The sequence below is a fragment of the Setaria italica genome, chromosome VIII (genome assembly GCF_000263155.2).
Source record: "Setaria italica strain Yugu1 chromosome VIII, Setaria_italica_v2.0, whole genome shotgun sequence".
Lineage (NCBI taxonomy): Eukaryota > Viridiplantae > Streptophyta > Magnoliopsida > Poales > Poaceae > Setaria > Setaria italica.
The window spans coordinates 25,536,179-25,553,294 of NC_028457.1; the positions used below are offsets into that span (position 1 = coordinate 25,536,179).

General features: G+C 45.8%; 3 protein-coding genes across 8 annotated transcripts; all 3 read right to left on the reverse strand.

The window, feature by feature from the left end:
* Nucleotides 1-540: 540 nt before the first annotated feature.
* LOC101775232 (leucine-rich repeat protein 1) lies at nucleotides 541-2,376 on the reverse strand. Its single transcript, XM_004979289.3, has 8 exons — nucleotides 2,259-2,376; nucleotides 2,038-2,170; nucleotides 1,658-1,729; nucleotides 1,422-1,565; nucleotides 1,182-1,325; nucleotides 991-1,071; nucleotides 827-879; nucleotides 541-712 (listed from the first exon to the last, which is right to left on the reverse strand). The coding sequence occupies exons 1-8, from the start codon at nucleotides 2,341-2,343 to the stop codon at nucleotides 675-677; spliced, it is 750 nt and encodes a 249-aa protein (XP_004979346.1). The 5' UTR covers nucleotides 2,344-2,376; the 3' UTR covers nucleotides 541-674.
* Nucleotides 2,377-4,852: 2,476 nt separating this feature from the next.
* LOC101774826 lies at nucleotides 4,853-8,455 on the reverse strand. 6 transcript variants are annotated; one of them, XM_022828960.1, is made up of 13 exons: nucleotides 8,145-8,455; nucleotides 7,997-8,046; nucleotides 7,320-7,547; nucleotides 7,137-7,220; nucleotides 6,995-7,050; nucleotides 6,767-6,902; nucleotides 6,389-6,485; nucleotides 6,223-6,289; nucleotides 6,037-6,135; nucleotides 5,855-5,944; nucleotides 5,613-5,767; nucleotides 5,417-5,524; nucleotides 4,853-5,254 (listed from the first exon to the last, which is right to left on the reverse strand). In XM_022828960.1, the coding sequence occupies exons 3-13, from the start codon at nucleotides 7,534-7,536 to the stop codon at nucleotides 5,086-5,088; spliced, it is 1,278 nt and encodes a 425-aa protein (XP_022684695.1). In that variant the 5' UTR covers nucleotides 7,537-7,547; nucleotides 7,997-8,046; nucleotides 8,145-8,455; the 3' UTR covers nucleotides 4,853-5,085. The 6 variants fall into 6 exon arrangements, with proteins under 6 accessions (XP_022684695.1, XP_022684697.1, XP_004979345.1 ...); XM_022828962.1 differs by having other exon boundaries at nucleotides 7,982-8,046; XM_004979288.3 differs by having other exon boundaries at nucleotides 8,134-8,455.
* A 5,986-nt stretch (nucleotides 8,456-14,441) lies between these two features.
* LOC101774425 lies at nucleotides 14,442-16,076 on the reverse strand. The gene is made up of 4 exons (XM_022829515.1): nucleotides 15,827-16,076; nucleotides 15,602-15,789; nucleotides 15,008-15,454; nucleotides 14,442-14,948 (listed from the first exon to the last, which is right to left on the reverse strand). The coding sequence occupies exons 1-4, from the start codon at nucleotides 16,074-16,076 to the stop codon at nucleotides 14,442-14,444; spliced, it is 1,392 nt and encodes a 463-aa protein (XP_022685250.1).
* Nucleotides 16,077-17,116: the final 1,040 nt, after the last annotated feature.

Genomic DNA, 17,116 nt, shown 5'->3' on the forward strand with positions numbered 1-17,116 from the left:
GGGGGTTCTGGGGCGTGGTGGATCTGCAATTGGCAGCATACAGAAACCAAGGTCCCAGCTGATACCAAAGATGATATGGCTAATTGACTGGATATGAGTTACAATGGCAAATTGGCAGAGTCTTACTCCCCCTCCCTAGGAGGCTCTGAGATCAGATCTGTCTTCTGCTTGACTAATCTCCTGGCGCCTAAGACTCTTATATAATGAGTCGGCTAAAACAAACCTTAACAGACTAGGATTCTATCTCTAAGCTGTAACAAACTCAAACCTTAATAGATTAGGACTCTATTTGTAACAAACTCAAAGTCTATCTCTAACTAACTGGCGGCACCAGAAGAGGCTGGCCCTTTAGGCCTGTGGTGGTACTTCTTGCCAAAGAAGTTGTCCACAAGAAACACTGACCGTTGTTCTATAATGAAGTAAAATATTATTATATTTTGCATAAGGAGAAAAGTATTTTCTTCCTTTGAAAACTCAGTTCTTTTTAGGGAACTAGAGATTTTCCATCTCATTCATTCATTCATACTGCTACAAGAGATGAAACCCCAGACAAATAAGTTTTATTGAGCAGAAGAATCCCTACTGCAAGATGTCTATATTGATCCCTGTCATTGGATTTATTTGTTTATTTCCAACACGCATGAAGGAAAACAATGTCACGATCCAGGGACTCATCATGCATTCTTCAGCTTGTCCTGGATAATCGCCGTCACTGTGATAATGCAAATGTGTAATACTTGTAAACATCACTATGTATTATATGAATGTACAAAGGAAAACGAAAATGTAAATCTACTAAAGCTGCAGTTTAGATTCACATTAGTACCTCTGAATCCTGATGATCTCACTGTGCCTGTCAAGTCGTTCTCTGCAATATTTCTGGATGAAGACGATTTTTCTTGTGTCAGTGCGAGTCAACGAAAATATATCGTAACATAATGTACCACGTAGAAGAGATAAAGAAGTAACTAATATAACTAAACCACTCACATCTCCGTCAAATTCCCAGAAATGAGAAGAGAGAGGACTTCCAGTGGAACCATGCCGGACAGCATGTTATCGTTCAACTTCCTGTGCAAAGAAGAGTCAAAAGTACCCTCGAGAATAATTAAACCAAACTCGCAAGCATTTTTTTGACTATTCAGAACATCATCTGTGAATTTAGGAACTATATGACATACAGGATCAACACTGTTTTGAGGTTTCCAAAGGAGGATGGAATAGAGCCGCTGAGTTCATTCTTCTGAAGTTTCAATTCCTGAAGGCTCGTCAGATTGCCCAAAGAAGTTGGTATAGCCCCAGTCAGGTTGTTCTCGTGCAACCTCCTGCAGAACATTATTAGCGCAATTGGAAGTTCAGCAAATAGCCAGGATTCACGAGAGTCTAATGAAGCGTATGAAATGATTACAGAATTTGCATACAGATATCGCAGGTTGCTGATGGCGCCAAGCGTAGCCGGTATCTCTCCAGTAAGCTGGTTTTCATAAAGATCCAAGCTGATGAGTTTAGTCAGGTTTCCCAATGTTGCTGGTATTGTACCGTTCAGGCTGTTGTCATACAACTCGCTGCAAACATCGGTAAACCAAATTTCAGAAAAACCGTTCAGAGTGTAATTCTCGATGCTTGCAGTGATAGCAACAAGTTATTCAATTCTTACAGGTACTGGAGGTTCTGCAGTCCTCCCAGATCTGGAATCAGAGGGCCTGAGATGCCTGCGTTCCCCAAATCCCTGCAAAAAGCAAGAAATAGGTACTTGCACTTCAGTATAAACATGGTTTGCAGATAAACTTACACTATCAGATACACTGTTGACGAATCATCAGATGTTCTGGTTTCTTGAACAGAATGTACAAATAGCAGTCATACAGATTCCATAAGTGCGTGCACGACTCAGGAAGAAACGATTGATGCTTTCCAAGGAGAAAACTATATATTCAGATGTTGAACAGCAGCACTTGCAGAGTTTCTGATCCGTTGGGCCTATCCTAAATTCTCTTCATAATAGTGATAAGGGGCAAAGGAGATAGAGAGACGTACACACGGATGACGGAGTTATCGTTGTTGCAAGTGACATGAAACCAGGTGCAGGGGTCGACAAGAGTCGGATCCCAGCTCTGGAGCACATTGTTTGGGTCCTTCCATGCCAACCTTTGCTTGTACAGTATGTCACCTTCAAGTCTCAACAGCATGTTTCAGGAAAAAGACTAAACTTGACAATGATGCCTGCAATATGATCGGAATTTTGATATGCAACTTACCTTCAGTGTTGCAGCTTGCAAATGTTGCAAGAGCAAGAAGGCAACTGAGGACTGCTGTTGCCACCGCAAACTGATGAGCAGCCATTGCTGCGAACCTGAGAACTGCTTGGCACACTGAAATAGTGAGGGGGGCTTTTTTATAGGCAGTTGTTTGAATAAATGAAGGGAAGGGAGGTGTCTTGTGAATCTTCCCTTGTCTGGTCTGATAAATCTATTCTCCTTCATTGACCGGATATTATACTCTTTTGATGAATGATTTGCAAAGCAAGTCCTGGATTAGATTTAATTTGGTATTACTCTGACCAAGTAAACTTTGACCTTGTGCCTGTGTGGTAGCAACAACCTGCATGCATGGTGTCTAGATTGTACTAATTGTCATAGGAAATAAGATTGTTTCTCTAGAATTATTAATGTGGATGTAGCACAGTAGAGAATTTTGTTGGGTCAAATTCCAAGTTATTAAAATACAATTATTTTTTAATCTAGATTCAAACAAGACATATGGCGATTCAGCGATTCGCATAAATTTTGGGAGCGACAATGCTCAGCTTTCGGATCCCAACAAAATTTCTATTGAAAAATGTGTATCTGTTGACTGAATTACCTCTTGGTAATCATTTGTCAATCCTAACAAGTGCTCTACAGGATCTTCTACCATAGTGTGCATACTTTTCAACTAACCCAAGAGTCAGAATGTTTGAATGGGAACCTTCGCCTATTTTGGCTATTGTCTACCTACAATAATATTTCCTTTTCAAATGAATGTATGCCTTAAAATTATATACTTTGAGTTTTAAATCTCTAAAGGTTCTACATCTGATAGCAGTATAGTTTCTGCAATAATCAATAATTGACTTATGGGTATTAGTGTAATTTTCTCTAGTGATTAGCAGCTTTGCTCTGGTGCCAAATTTTGAAGCAAGCACATACAATTATCCCAATGTTTTATTGTTGCCAAGAGAAGTAGGGATAGAGCCACTAAGTTCATTATACTGAAGCTCCAGGTACACATGGTTCTTGAGATTGCCAGTCAGCACAACGTCACTTAGCTTCCTGCAAAACATTAGCACAAGTTTTGCAGTGCAAACAATAGCCACTGAGTTTTCACCACAAACTTATACCATTTTTCAGTGCTCAAACTCTTTTCTTTGTAAAGCACATACAATGTGATGATGGGTGCTGATACCTTCATTGTTGCCACTGGATAGTGTTGCAAGAGCAACAAGGCCAGTGAGGCTGAGGAGAACAGCTGATCTTTTAGCCTCTGATGGAGCCGCCATTGCTGAAGTTTCTTTAGTACAACTTGGCCGTGATAAGTTATTTGAACAATCAGGGGATGATTTTTTCTGACCGGGAATGTTGAATCTTCCTGGTGCGGTTGAGCCTCTCTCTTCCACTTCCTATGTAAATACTAATCTTGCCATCTTTTGAAGGATTGTGTGCCATAGTGCCAAACAAGTATATGACAACACCCATTTTCTCCAAGTAGGGTGTAGCTCTGTCTAATTATTTACTGAAGGTCGGCATGCTGACTACAGCACATAGTATCTTGCGTAGAAAGATATATACCTTTTCTGAATGAAATAAATGATTTGGATTCATTGCAAAAGATGATTCTCGTTTTTGTTGAGAACGAGACAAGTGATGCTTTGGAACGACATATATACAAGTTAGCTAATGATATATTTCTCAATTAATTTATGAAAGACTATTTAAAGTTTTACCAAAAAGAACTATTACAATCGACAATGTTGCAGCAGCATAGCAATATAAACCATTTTATTTGTTAGTGAATACTAGGCACTAGCTAAAACATAATCAACTTCTCCCTGGAAATTCTCACCAACTGTTCATTAGTTGAGTTGGATGTGCTGTCTTGTGAGAGAGCTCCTACACTTTGAAGTACCCAATTGAAATTATACGCTGGTAACCTGGTAAAAAGTGTATTTGCTTCCAGGTTCAACCTTTGACCTAAATAAAAACTATGGAAACCAAAGGAAAATAAACTCTTACTCGAAAGAATTTCCACACACTAGGCTGACTTTCAATCATCAATGATGGTCCATATAGTAGACCCCACAACGTTTCGGTGTGACTGCTTATAAAAAAAATAGGAGAGGTAAAAATTAGTGCCGGACCAGTAGACACATTTGGTACTTAAGTAATCACAGGTTTTCAACAAATCAATAGAGCTGCCAATGACACGTGTGTTCGAGTCAAAATGTTTGAATGGACCATTTCCCCCTTTTTTTCCTCCATGTAATATTATATGCAAAGTGAAATGAAGTAATTTTGATTTGATCGAGACCCTAGAGTATCTGTTCACATTGATTATTCATGCCTTCAGACTCATTTGGAAGGATCATGAAGTGTACAAGAATAACCTTATATGACAACTGGATTAGTAAACACTGGAGACTGACCTTTAATTATCTATTACTGTCAGATCAAGTTCTAACTTTCATGCACATGACCAGTGAGCACACCAAGGAAAAGGGACAATTATTGTTGTATTGAAATGTGTACCGTAGTTTTTTCTTTGTGATGCTCTGTTCTTCAGTTGGCAAAATAAAAACTATCTGAGGAGATGACAGTAAGAAAACAAACTATTCTTTCCTATTATTTATGATTGTATTACACATGAAAACTTTACTATATCGGATGGTAAATACTTGCGATTATACAGATTGATACAGATTTTGATCCCTTTTTTGGTTGTACTCACTGTTGGATCCAAATCACTTAGGACTCATTTTGATGCCTAGACTACAACTTCAGCTACTTTTCACGGTACACTGGGAGGAAGCATTTGGATGTGTGGCTAGTATCATTTAGTATCTACTTCGTCTTCGTCATCATTCAGATGCTCCTTGAGGCTCTGAATCTGGGGTTGGCCATTAACATTCTCCCAGATTGAATCAGTGCTTGGTAACTCGTAGCCTTCTGGTCTCAGCGACAGTGCAAACTCTGGTAGATCAGGAATCGATTGAAGTGCGCTGCACAAGGAAACTAATGAAATCACCACTAGAGCCAAAGAAATATGATTATCTACTGGGTGTTCATGCAAGATCAGGAACGGTTAGCATCCAACAACAAATTTCCAACTTTGAAATTTATCATTTTAGATGTAGAATTGATAATGAAACCAGGGGATTTACCTGTTCTTGTCTTGCTCGAACAGATGCCCGTACACTTGGAACTTCTTGTACGCGACATCTGGAATTTTCTTGTGCATGTTCTTCATGACACCCCAGGGAGGTGGTACCCTACAAACAATTGAATTTGAACAGAACTTGTCAGCACATACATTTTGATTCAATTTAAGCTGATGATCCCCTTGGAGTGGTATCAGACCTTGTGACAGGATTTGCCAAGCAGAAACTCAAACAAGCCCTCTTGCTGTCTGAGAGCAGGTCTTCAGCTGCAGAGAGGCAGCAAACTGCGCTGATATGGTTGGCCGTTTCACCGCCCTTGTCAAGTACGAGACCATGGTAGTAATATGCTACAGCCTGATTTGCAAGATCAAAAAAGGACAACTTAACCACAGAAATAGTCTTTGGGACTCTGAAAAAAATTATATTGTATCTTCAGACAACCTTAGCCTCCATGCATTTCCACTTCAGGAACAACAGAAGTTTCTTTCCGTATGAGTCACTTGTATCGCATCCCGACAGACAATAGTGAGCCTGAGCAAAAATTAGAAAGTAGAAAGCCATTAGATGCTGAAATAACTGAAGAAAATGTTCATTGGATATCGACTTTGTTAGGCAACACTGACCTGAGAAAAATAACTGACTTGCTCACAGGCTAGCCTCCTCTTTACTGACAATGTTGCCTTTTCACATTCAGAAGCCAGGCCAAGCTGTATTTCTACACACTGTTGCAGTTGGGACAGGACAAGTTAATTATTAATTTCAGCACCGTAACATCAAAATTCAAAAATATACAAAGATAACAAGTATACCTGAGCCAATGCTTGAATTGAGATGGCCTCAAGCATACCTTCCTGCAAGTAACTAGGAAAGCTCTTCCTGCAATTGAAAAGGTAAGGTACAGTAAATACTTGCTTGGAGGAACATTCAGAGGTGTTAATTTCTGATGGCTATATGCATTGCAGGGTGAGGGCATACTTGACTTGTGCAGGTATTTGAACAAGTATGCGACGTACGGAGTAGTCTAAGCATCCTGATGCCCTGAGCAATGCATTGACAACATCCTTCTTTGCATCTGCAGAAGTAATCACAAAATGTATCATTTATTTCCCCTATTTTACCATATGTGACAAAGTATTCATGAAGAGATGCAGTGCTCCTTATATAGCTACCAAATGCATGATTGTAGTATTGTTCCAAATAATCAATCCGCCAAATCCGTAATTCAATACTGCCAGTGTGATCAAAACTATTTTCTTCAATTTATTCCATTATCAAGATTGGCCACAAAAAACATAACGGAAAATATGAAAAAATAGTAGTAGTAAGGCATGTACTGAAAAAGGATCAACAGACCTTCTGATACCTTCCTTTCACTGCCAGCTTGAGCGTTCTTCGGAATGAGTGTTAAATTGGCCTCAAACAATGCAAGCATCGCCATCATGTGTACGACCGACAGCACCTCATACCACGCGCTGGCCAAACAACACTCCTGAATACGAAACATCCTCTTGTAAATTGCAATTCAATCTATAAAGGTATCCAAATAACAGTAATTAAACAGCAGAGGTTACAAACTCTCACCTGATCATCATCTAAGGTCTTCCATCTGAATTGTACGGATGGTTCAAGGCGGCTCTCTGTTCGGACCAATAACAATTTCATTATAAATCATTGAGTAGCCACGAAAACTACAACAACAAAGTGAATAAGCACGAGTCCAAACCTTTCACTGTTAGACCAAGAACTACTGGCAAGTACTCCTCCAGCGCGTGTTGCAATTCTGAAACAGCTGATACATCCGCACAATCTTCACATAAAGTCACCAATCCAACAGAAGAAATAAAAATTACTGTCAGTATCCTAGCAAATCCAGTCAGTAAGCAGCAAAAGCAAGAGATGAACATACAGATTTCTTCGGCTAGTTCCACCACATGAGCACGGAGTGTGGAAAGGCGATCAACGAGATCCTTAGAAACTATCCCCCTGAGCGGATGGACTATGTCAGAAGCCACCGGTATGCGGACAGTAGGCACGAACACGGCAACCTCCTGAATGATGCTCCGGCGCTTTCGCCCCTTGCCGCCTATCGTGTACTTATTGGGGATTGATGGGCCACACCCCATCTTTACAAGTTCTGAGTAGTAGAGAAATGCAGAGGAATGTCCATCAACCATTAGCATTCAACACCGATACAAGTAACCAGATCAACGCAGTGTACAGAAAAAAAACTACAGGACTCTGAATCAAATAGCTTAGAAATGATCAAGACATGCTGGAATATTGGTACTGAACTGAGGAGAGTCAGCTCAACTGGAGCTCATCACAAAAAGTTTGAAAAATCGTATCAAAGGGTTGTGACAGTACATTAACTGATTAAACAATCTCAGTTATTTCATCAATAGATGAGACCAAGCATGTTCTGGATCTCTGCTGTCACACTCTGAAATGTAGCAAAGGTATGCAGAGATGCAGCAAAGATGAGCAGATCGGCAGGAAGGGGCCAGCAAAACCAAGAACCAAGATGAGCATCCAAGAACAGTGGATCAAGAACATTAGCTAGTCACTTGCCTCAAGAGCACTTACAATGTGAGCCAGGAAGGTGGTTTCAGCCAAGAGACCTGAAGAAGTTGACCCTGCACATAGATACAAAAAGGTCACCCATCAAAGGACCCCCGGCTTTATAGTTGGCGAGACGAAGGGCAAAGCGAGACAGGGGTTACGAGGAGCAGACGCAAATGGCAGCGGCGCCCTCTGCTCAGCACTTCACATCACAGAGAGAGATCTTGGCATGTAGATACCGAGGAGGGAGGAGTGGAAGGAGGGGGAGGGAGCACATGGCGAGGCCACAGGCGCGGCACCCGCCTCCTCGTCCTCGCCCAAGTGGAGCCTGTACTGAAGCCACTAAACTATGCTCACCGTCGTGGGAAGCAGTGCAACTGCCACTGCTAATAAATTCAGCTCAAGTTCAGAACCATCCGAGAGAGAGAGAGAGAGAGAGCAGGGCAGGTGTTGCACATAGGAGGTTCAACGAGCTGGTCAGAAATGTGCTGACCGTTTGATGGCAAATTGGCGAAACCGAGTCTTATAGGAGTTCTGTACTACGCTGCCACAAATTTGGACGGCCATAAATTTCATTTGTTATTTTAGATTATCTACATTGACTATATGAGTACTGCATCATCTAACTTGTGGTCAAAACTCACAATTAATACTAGCTTGCACAATATTGTAACTCTATTAATATGTACTTTAGAAATTAATTATTTAAGTCATGTTTTATTTCTTGGAGACAAAAAAATTAGACAAGTTTAATTTCTGTTGATAAGGGTGGCAGGGGTTATTTAATTCATGTCTGATTTCTTGGAGACAGATATAGTTGAGAATTGTTGGACAAATATTAGATGCAATTTGTAACTAATTTGCAACATTTCCAAAATAAGGTTATTTGTTGTGGTAATGTCATATAAAAATGACAGAGTGAGTAGTAGATTAATCTTTAATTCTTGTTTGAAGACAAAAAAATTGTTAATCTAATTTCGGTTTGATCAAAATAATAGAAGCTACTTTCTCAAAGAAAAGCATAGAAGCTCTAACTATTCTTATATTATAAACTATTTTAGAACATAAAAATGTAACGTACAAGCCGAATAAAAGGTGAAAGATAGTTAATGGAGTTTATCCAAGGACACAACTCCTGGTAGTTGTTCTTTCACACTAGACAAACATGTTGCTACACATATTCGCTCTTGTGCAAAGTCAACTAACTAGGCTGCTAAGGATTGATAGTCCTTCTAAAGAACTTAACCATTCCTCTGGGTAAATACCTTCCAATTCCAACATGTCCTCTTTAGCCAACCAAATTATGCATAGTTTAATTGCCTGTAACATAGATGTGCTAAACCAGCGTGAGATGAAGAAAAAATGTATTACTTTCACATAGCTGAATGTTTCACAATTCAGTGATCGTTTTTGATAGGGGTCTAGAACAGATGCTTTTATGTACTTGCCATATCCCAATAAAAGGGGGGAAAGCTACTGAGGAGTCCCTTTATGCCAACCAAAGCCTAATAAGCCAATAACATTCTTCAGAGCCTGATCAGGCTACGGGGAACGGTGCTGCAGTCGGACACGGCAGTTTTCCCCACTGGTGGTGCTGAGCAAGCATAGAGAAAAGGATGGCAGGAAAGAGCTCAGCACTTTGATCATGGGCATGAGCACTCCGACCATGATAGAGCTAATTTTTTTTCTTGTAGACTAGTTTTTACATCGTCATTTTAACAAACATAAGCATCACAGAATAAGATAATCAATATCCTATTCACCATAAATTGCATTCAAGAGAGAGATGGTATCCAAAAAAGAAAATGTTAGCAGGCTCTGGGATAAATCCTATGATTGTTGCCAGACAAGATGCATGGCCAAAGGTGAAGAAGCTCAATAATGCTGATTTATTCCCCAATCCCTTACCGAAGATAGCTAGCTTTCCCCCAAAGGCATAAAGCATTGATTAATTTCCCAATCGGTTACAAAATCTTATTTGGAAAAGTAGATAGCTTTCCACCAAAGGCCTAAAGCAAGAACAGCAAAAAATGCGGTATCAAGACATGCATGGATTCCAACTACGGCCTTCCATCCTAATCAAATTACCCCCTTCTGTGATCAATGCAACCAAGGGAGATCAAGTTCTCACAATTCACAATAATAAACCCTCAAAATATTCATGTAGTTACTGGAAATCTGGAATCTAAGGTCCTATTCGGTAGGCTCTGAAAGTGATTCTCTATAATAAACTTTATGGAAAAAGAGTTTTTGTGCTACAAGTGAATCAGGAGAAGCTAGTTTTTTTTTACTCCCAACCCCTTAATTCATGTCAGAGGATCAGCGCAGAATCGCTTCTACTAGAAAAACTATTTGACAGAACTCCTCTAGATTCAGCCTAGAAGCTGCTCTGGGAACTCTACCAAACACATCCTAAATTAGACTAGTAGAGGATTGGAAGTACATTATTTCATCAGGACCACTATGTATAGGTAGTACAGGAGGTCCGAGACAGATAACCCATGGAAGGTGGTTGGCAAGCGGATCGTCCTTCTCTGCAGATATAAACACCACCAGCTGATTGCTCCCCATGCAGCCATGTTGAGGGAATCAGATGGGGCTGCAACTTGCAAAGTGAAGCCACAGCTATGCAACACATGCCTAGGAATTAAAATACTCTTAGTACCCCTCTCTCACTCTCTCTCTCTCTCTGAAAGTACTCCACTTGCATTGCATACACACACTGAAATTAAAATAGTCTCAGTACACCTTGCCTCTCTCTCTGTGACTGAGTGTATGTTTCACCATTCCACATGACTCATGGCTCTAGAAAGATATGCTCAGACGCTAAAGCTGCTACTGATCTTTTGAGATCACCTGAGTTTATGACAGGAAATCTTTCTGCACCACTACACATGCATACAAAGAATTATATTCAAGTGTACATATTTTTTTTAAAAACAAATTGACAGACAGTCCACTGATCTACTTTCATGTATTGTATTATTCCAGTGGTACAAGTCGAGATCACTACTATTAACAATTGAATTATTGAAGAGTTCATCCAAATGTTTACAGGGCATGGTGCACAAATAATTAGATAGATGCAAGTCACTCCCTCTTTAGGTATTTTGGTATTTCTAAATTCTTAGATTTTGCTATGCATCTAGATACACAATTATGTCTAGATACATAATAAAAGTTACGAATCTCGAAATACCAAAATGATCTACAATTTTGGATGTAGGGAGTACATTCTAAAAAATTAATTCCAAAAGAAATATACGGATGAAACTGGTTGTCAAATCAAATGCATGCGTGCGTGCCTGATGAACATCTAAGTAGCGTAAGTTGTAGGCCAGCTGATGCACTATTTAACTGGGCCTCGCTTTTCCAGGATCAAAGCATGCATTGATGCATGTATGAACAAGAGGAATGTAGGTCCCTAAGTCGCTTGGTTCGTGCGTGCATCGATCGGCTCTTGCAAGATCTTCCTGCTCAAGTTGGCAAGTATGGGCATATCCTACATATCGCGTCTGAATCTCATTATATGATGCATGCACTCGACTAAAGCTATTGGTGCAAGTTAAAGAGAGTGATGACTCAGCTTGCATTGTTCGATCCATCACATGAGGGTCAATTGCTTTGGAAGCTAGAAACACCCATGAATCAATGATCGCTTGATAATTGCTAGGGTATTAGAGGATAAGGATGGAAGGAACAACATTACGAAATTAAAAATGATGTGCCTTAGGGGAGGAAGGATATCAAATAAAAGTTGGGGGAGATTTTACGAGAATCCAGGTCATGCATGGTCTTAGTAATGTAACTTGGGGGAGATTTGATTTTACACAATTGAACTTTTGTGTGCAATAATGAAAATATTGTTCATGCTTGATGCATGTGTGGGCTGTTTGGCGCCATCAACTTATATTTTATATTCAACTTCTATGATTCATAAAAGAGCGTTGTTGACAATGATAGGGTGGGGGAGCAGGGTGAGGGCTCCTAGCCAGATAGGAGTGGTAGCTTTTCAGGCCCACCAGCCCAAAAGATTAGAAGATATATTCAACATTCAAAAAAATCAAATCAACATGTAAACTTGAATATTCAACATTTCTCTAAAAAATAGGTTAATATTTTGGAAAAAAAAATACCACGTTCAACATTTTGTACCACCTATTTGAACATCTTGAAAAAAATAGGATTCAACAATTTTCTAAACCTAACCCGACATTTCCGACCCATTATTTTTCAACGGTATCTTCTTCGGTGCCGGCGGCGGCGGCGGCGGCGGCAGCACCGGTGGCGCCCCTGGCGCAGGGGCAGGCGGCGGCGTGGCGGAGGCCGACAGCAGCGGTGGGCGGGAAGGAGCAGCGGGTGCATGCGGGAGGAGCCGGGCGCGCGCGGCGCCGGCACAGGCAGCAGCGCGCGGCGAGTGCAGGCGGCGGCGGGCGGGAGGAGCAGCGGCGCGTGCGCGACGGAGGATCCGCGGCGGGCGCAGGTGACGGCGCGGGCGCGGAGGTCGGAGGAGTCGCGGCGGGCGCAGGTGACGGCGCGGGCGTGGAGGTCGGAGGAGCTGCAGCGGCGGACGCAGGGCTGGAGAAGAAGCGGCGGCCGGTTGGGAGGAACTGTAGTAGTCAGGGTTGAAGGAGAAAGGCAGGATCCAACGGTAAAGAGGTACACGCACACATCTCAAATACTGGAAGCCAAGTAAGAATTGGGCTTCCGGAAGCCATACAGGTTCTCCGGAGCAGGGCTCCCTATCCACCACCCTTTTGTAAGAGCTCTCATCTTCAATCCTAGCAGCCCAATCCGACGTATGCGGCCCACTCCAGACGGCCCATGAATTGCTAGTCCCATTCATCTATGTACAACCAGATGACAGCCCATTGGAGCCTTGAGCGTTCCTCCTCACTGCTCTGCAAACCATGAGGACCCTCTCAAAAAAAAAACCATGAGGGATTTATTATTGTTGTGGTTATTATTCTTTTGAGGGGATATAGTTTTTATTACTATTATTATTTTGAAACTTTTTCTATTCTACTATATTGATCGATACACTGTGCTGTAGATTTTACATTTTTGGACCTCCGATAGGACAGACAAATCGGACGCGCGCAGCAGACGAAGGAAGAGCTGGGCCATGTCCCATCCAGCTCACTCGCACGCGAGGGCCCATCATCCATGTGGAGAGCTGGGCCTGCAGCACACGGTGGCGGCAGAGCACTGCAGGCTGGCTGCGCCGAGGCAGCATGGACGCCGCCGCCGGCCGAACACGTGCGCCACCAGCGCACAGACACAGACACCAACCGCTTGACTCACCGTCATCAGGATTCAGGAAACAACCCAAGCGCGAAACAAAAGCGCGAGTTCACTCCAAAATCCCAACTTTAACACTATGCAAAAAGAAGATTCTCCATCATATCAAACTTGCGGTACATGCATGGAGTACTGAAGGTAGACGAAATCAAAAACTAATTGCACAGTTTTGTTGTACTTTGCGAGACGAATCTTTTGAGCCTAATTAGTCAATATTTAAACAATAATTCACAAATACAAACGAAATGCTACAGTAATTTTAACACCCCAAAGTTGAGCAACTAAGGCCAAACATGATGGGGCGCGTGTTGAGGAGCCAGCCCTGCCATTTGGGCATCCGCTCCGGGTCTCGTCCCGTCTCGTCTCGGCAGGATCATTTGCAGCCTTCACCAACCTGCAGTACGACTCGTACAGCACCCCCCGATGGCCCGATCCCTTTTTATTCAAGGCGCTGCCCGCCTCCACGCACGCATCGAATTTATCCGGCGATGGCCCGGTCAGACCTGTACCTCTGTGTGCTGTACCCTCCACCACCATCCATGATCAAGAACTAATCAAGGACGATGCAGTGCAGGGATCTAGTGCTGACCACCGTCAAGACGAGGAGGCGCTAACCACGGCGGCCACTGATTCTGATCCGTAATTGTCGGTGCGGGCAGTTTCTCAGCTTCCATAGTGCCGAGACAGTGACGGCAGATTCATGCGCAGCCCCTGGCCTGAAGAAATCTGGGGATGAATCGAAGGTACCACAGCTGATCTGATTTGACATCCTAGAGAAACTGGGAAGCTTGCTCGAATCAATTTGTTCAGATCAGTGAACACGGAGCAGAAACTGGATGTCGAGCACAGAAACAGTGACTCTCATCAGTCGTTAAACTGAAGCTGAATTCCTTCAGATCAGAGATTACATTACATACAAGATCTTTTTTCAGTGTTCTTATTGTTTCCAGCACGCTAAAGCACTCGTAAATCTAGCACCTCTACGCTATCGAACAGCAAGACGCACGCCGACATTTACAAGATCATCACCATCACAAGCATCACGCACACACGCAGAGCAAGAAGCAGATCGAAGAAAATCGATGCGGCAGGGAGTTGGTCAAGGCACATACATACAGAGCCTGGGAGAAGGCTCGATCGATAGATCGTCGCGAGAGCTGCGCCGGCGTCACGTCCGCGGGAACACGCCGAGCATCTTCCCCTTTCCCAGGCACTCGGCGAGCTTCTTGGCGCCGTCGACCTCCGCCGTCATCAGGCCCTGCAGGAACCCGCACGCGCCGGCGGCCACCATCTGCTTCCGGCACCGCCGGGACTGTGCCACCGCCAGCAGCACCGTCACGGGGTACCGCCGGTCGACGCCCCGTGCGCCCGCCGGGTCGAGGAGCTGGACGGCGTTCGCGATGCCACGCTCGTCCTTCCGGAACAGCTTCCGGCACGCGCCCGACGCGGCGAGGAGCGCCGCCAGCGCGCGCGCCGCGGCGTCGCGCTCGGACACGGCCTTGGCCTCCAGCATCCACACCAGCCGCGGGACGGCGTCCTCCACCTCGTGCCTCGACTTGCCGGCGGAGTTGCCGCAGAGCTCGGCGAGCGCCAGGGCGGCCTCGGTGCGGGTGGGGGACCGGTCGCTGCCCAGCGCGGCGGCGACGTGCGCGGCGAATTGGGCGGACACGGCGATCTCGGCGATGTAACGGAAGGAGGCCATGTTGCGGAGGAGCCCCAGCGCCGGCGCGAGGCCCGGCTTGTCGCCGCGGCGGCGTCGAGGAAGTCCTTGACGCAAGCGAGCGCGCCCTCCTGGAAGGCCTCGACCTTGAGCCTCTGGCCCTCGTCGCCGTCGCCGGCGGTGAGGTTCTGTAGGCACCCGAGCGCCAGCTCCTGCGCGCGCGGGGTGCCGAGGGAGACCAGCTGGAGCAGCAGCGGCAGCGCGCCCTCGTCGCGGAACCACGGGAGGAGGTCCGGGAAGGCCGCGAGGTTGCGGAGCACCCCGGCCGCCGCGGCCTGCGCGGCGGGCGTCCCGCCCGCGCAGGCCGCGAGGAGCGCCGCCACCCCGCCGCGCGCGGCCACGGCGGCCGAGGCGTCCCGCGAGGCCGCCGTCAGCGGGAGCAGCGCCGCGCACGCGTGCTCCGCGCCCGCGCCGCCGGACTCCAGCGCGCGGCAAAGGTGGGGCACCACGGCGCCGGACTCCTGCGCCAGGAACCGGCACGCGGACTCCGAGGACGCGAAGGCGGCGAGAACGGAGACGGCGCGCTCGCGGGAGGACGGGAGGAGGTCCCCGCCGGCGGAGTCGAGCAGCGCCGCCACCGCGGAGACGGCCGCGGCGGCGGAGGGCGCCGGGAGCGCCGCCGCGGTGCCCGCCAGCTCCTCCAGCGCGGTGGCGCGGGACGCCGCGGAGCCCAGGCGGAGCCGGGAGATCAGCGCGTCCGCGCCGGAATCAGCTCCGGCGGCGGCGCCGGCGGAGGGGGGTGGCGCCGGCGTGGCGAGGAGGCGCGCGTCGGCGGCGAGCTGGGCGAGCGAGGCGGCTGAGGGAAGACAGCAGCGAGACGGTGTGGAGGTGGCCGAGCCTCGGCGCGTCCGTGGCGGCGGACATCAGCGCGCCGAGCGCGGCCGCGAGGGGCGCGAGCAGCGGCGCGCTGGGGGGGAACGCGGGGCTGGCGAGGGCGGCAGACAGCGCGGCGAGCGAGGCGGAGATGGACGGCCAGTGGCGGCGGAAGGCCGGGGAGGACGCCGCGGCGGCCGGCACCGCCTCCAGCAGCCGGAGGCACTCCTCGAGGCCGGGGTCCGCGGACTCCGGCGGCGGCGGCGGCATGGCGGCGGGAGAGGAGGGTGGGAGGGGAGGGGCAAATGGGAAATTGGAGGGGGTCGAGTTGGCGCGTGGAGTGCGAAATTGCGCTGAATCAGCGCGCCAACTATTCTCTACTATACGCGCTATTTTACTGGCCTGGCTTCGTCTCGGATGGGCTTTTTGGTAATTTGATAATACTATGTGTCAGCATTTTTTTTGGGGGAGGGTAGGTGACTAAAGGCTCAGCCACTCTGTCAGTGTGAGCTCAGCTGCTTCCATGGACTGATGGACCTTTGAGGCGTTGATTTCATCCGGAAACCCGGTCATGGTTTCCCGGAAGCACATAAAGATCATGTGCTGATAAAACCTAATTGCGTCGACTCCTTCCATCATCAGGATCATTATCGTTCCAAGAGGAGGCGGTGCCATTGTTGTTTGCAGTTGCCATATGCATGTCAACATCCGTGGAATGGCAATGCAATGAACAACCATTCAATTTCTCCATATATAGTTGCCAAACATTTTGTGAGGGGCAATTTATCGTATGTTATGTTCGCTTCATCGGGAAATTCATGACTAAGTGTGAGTTAAAAGGATGTAAAATTGTATCGAGGATTACACTTCCGAAGGAGTATATAAATCGTGATAGGCTACATAATCTACTTGCTTTTTTACCTATCACGTAATACGTTTGAAGATCAAAATACCGTAAGGATGTCGACAATATAGTTGTTTCAAATATATCCATCAAATTGATGTGAAACTTAATCCTACTTAGGGTATTTTCATGGTTGTAAGACATTTCGTGGTGGGGTGGGGGTGGGGGGGGGGGGGATGGGGATTTACCGTATGTTTCGAGCATTAGAGGGTGGCCGAGGTGCTTTTGTCGTGAAATTCATGTTTCTTGGTGAGGAGGGGGGAATTCATGGTTGAGCTTATGGTCAAAGGGCACAAAACATACGCAACTTCAGTGTCTTGGAGAGAGTGGACACCCTTGGGTCTTAGGTGGGTTTTAAGATGGAGAAGCGCCCTTGCCTTACCGGTTTAGGGAAATAGTTGAAGTG

Bases quoted from the DNA above. Each gene is read 5' to 3' on its own strand.
- LOC101775232 (XM_004979289.3), bottom strand. From the start codon at position 2,343: ATGGCTGCTCATCAGTTTGCGGTGGCAACAGCAGTCCTCAGTTGCCTT. The intron at 2,171-2,258 runs GTAAGTTGCATA...TGAGACTTGAAG, and splicing joins TGCAAGCTGCAACACTGAAG to GTGACATACTGTACAAGCAA. The intron at 1,730-2,037 runs GTACGTCTCTCT...TGCTTTTTGCAG, and splicing joins GATAACTCCGTCATCCGTGT to GGATTTGGGGAACGCAGGCA.
- LOC101774826 (XM_022828960.1), bottom strand. From the start codon at position 7,536: ATGGGGTGTGGCCCATCAATCCCCAATAAGTACACGATAGGCGGCAAG. The intron at 6,290-6,388 runs GTATGCCCTCAC...TTTCAATTGCAG, and splicing joins CAAATACCTGCACAAGTCAA to GAAGAGCTTTCCTAGTTACT. The intron at 5,768-5,854 runs GTTGTCTGAAGA...CTTGCAAATCAG, and splicing joins GGAAATGCATGGAGGCTAAG to GCTGTAGCATATTACTACCA.
- LOC101774425 (XM_022829515.1), bottom strand. From the start codon at position 16,076: ATGCCGCCGCCGCCGCCGGAGTCCGCGGACCCCGGCCTCGAGGAGTGC. The intron at 15,455-15,601 runs GCGCCCTCCGCC...TTCCTGGCGCAG, and splicing joins GCACCGCGGCGGCGCTCCCG to GAGTCCGGCGCCGTGGTGCC. The intron at 14,949-15,007 runs GCCTCGCGCCGG...TACATCGCCGAG, and splicing joins CCGCCGCGGCGACAAGCCGG to ATCGCCGTGTCCGCCCAATT.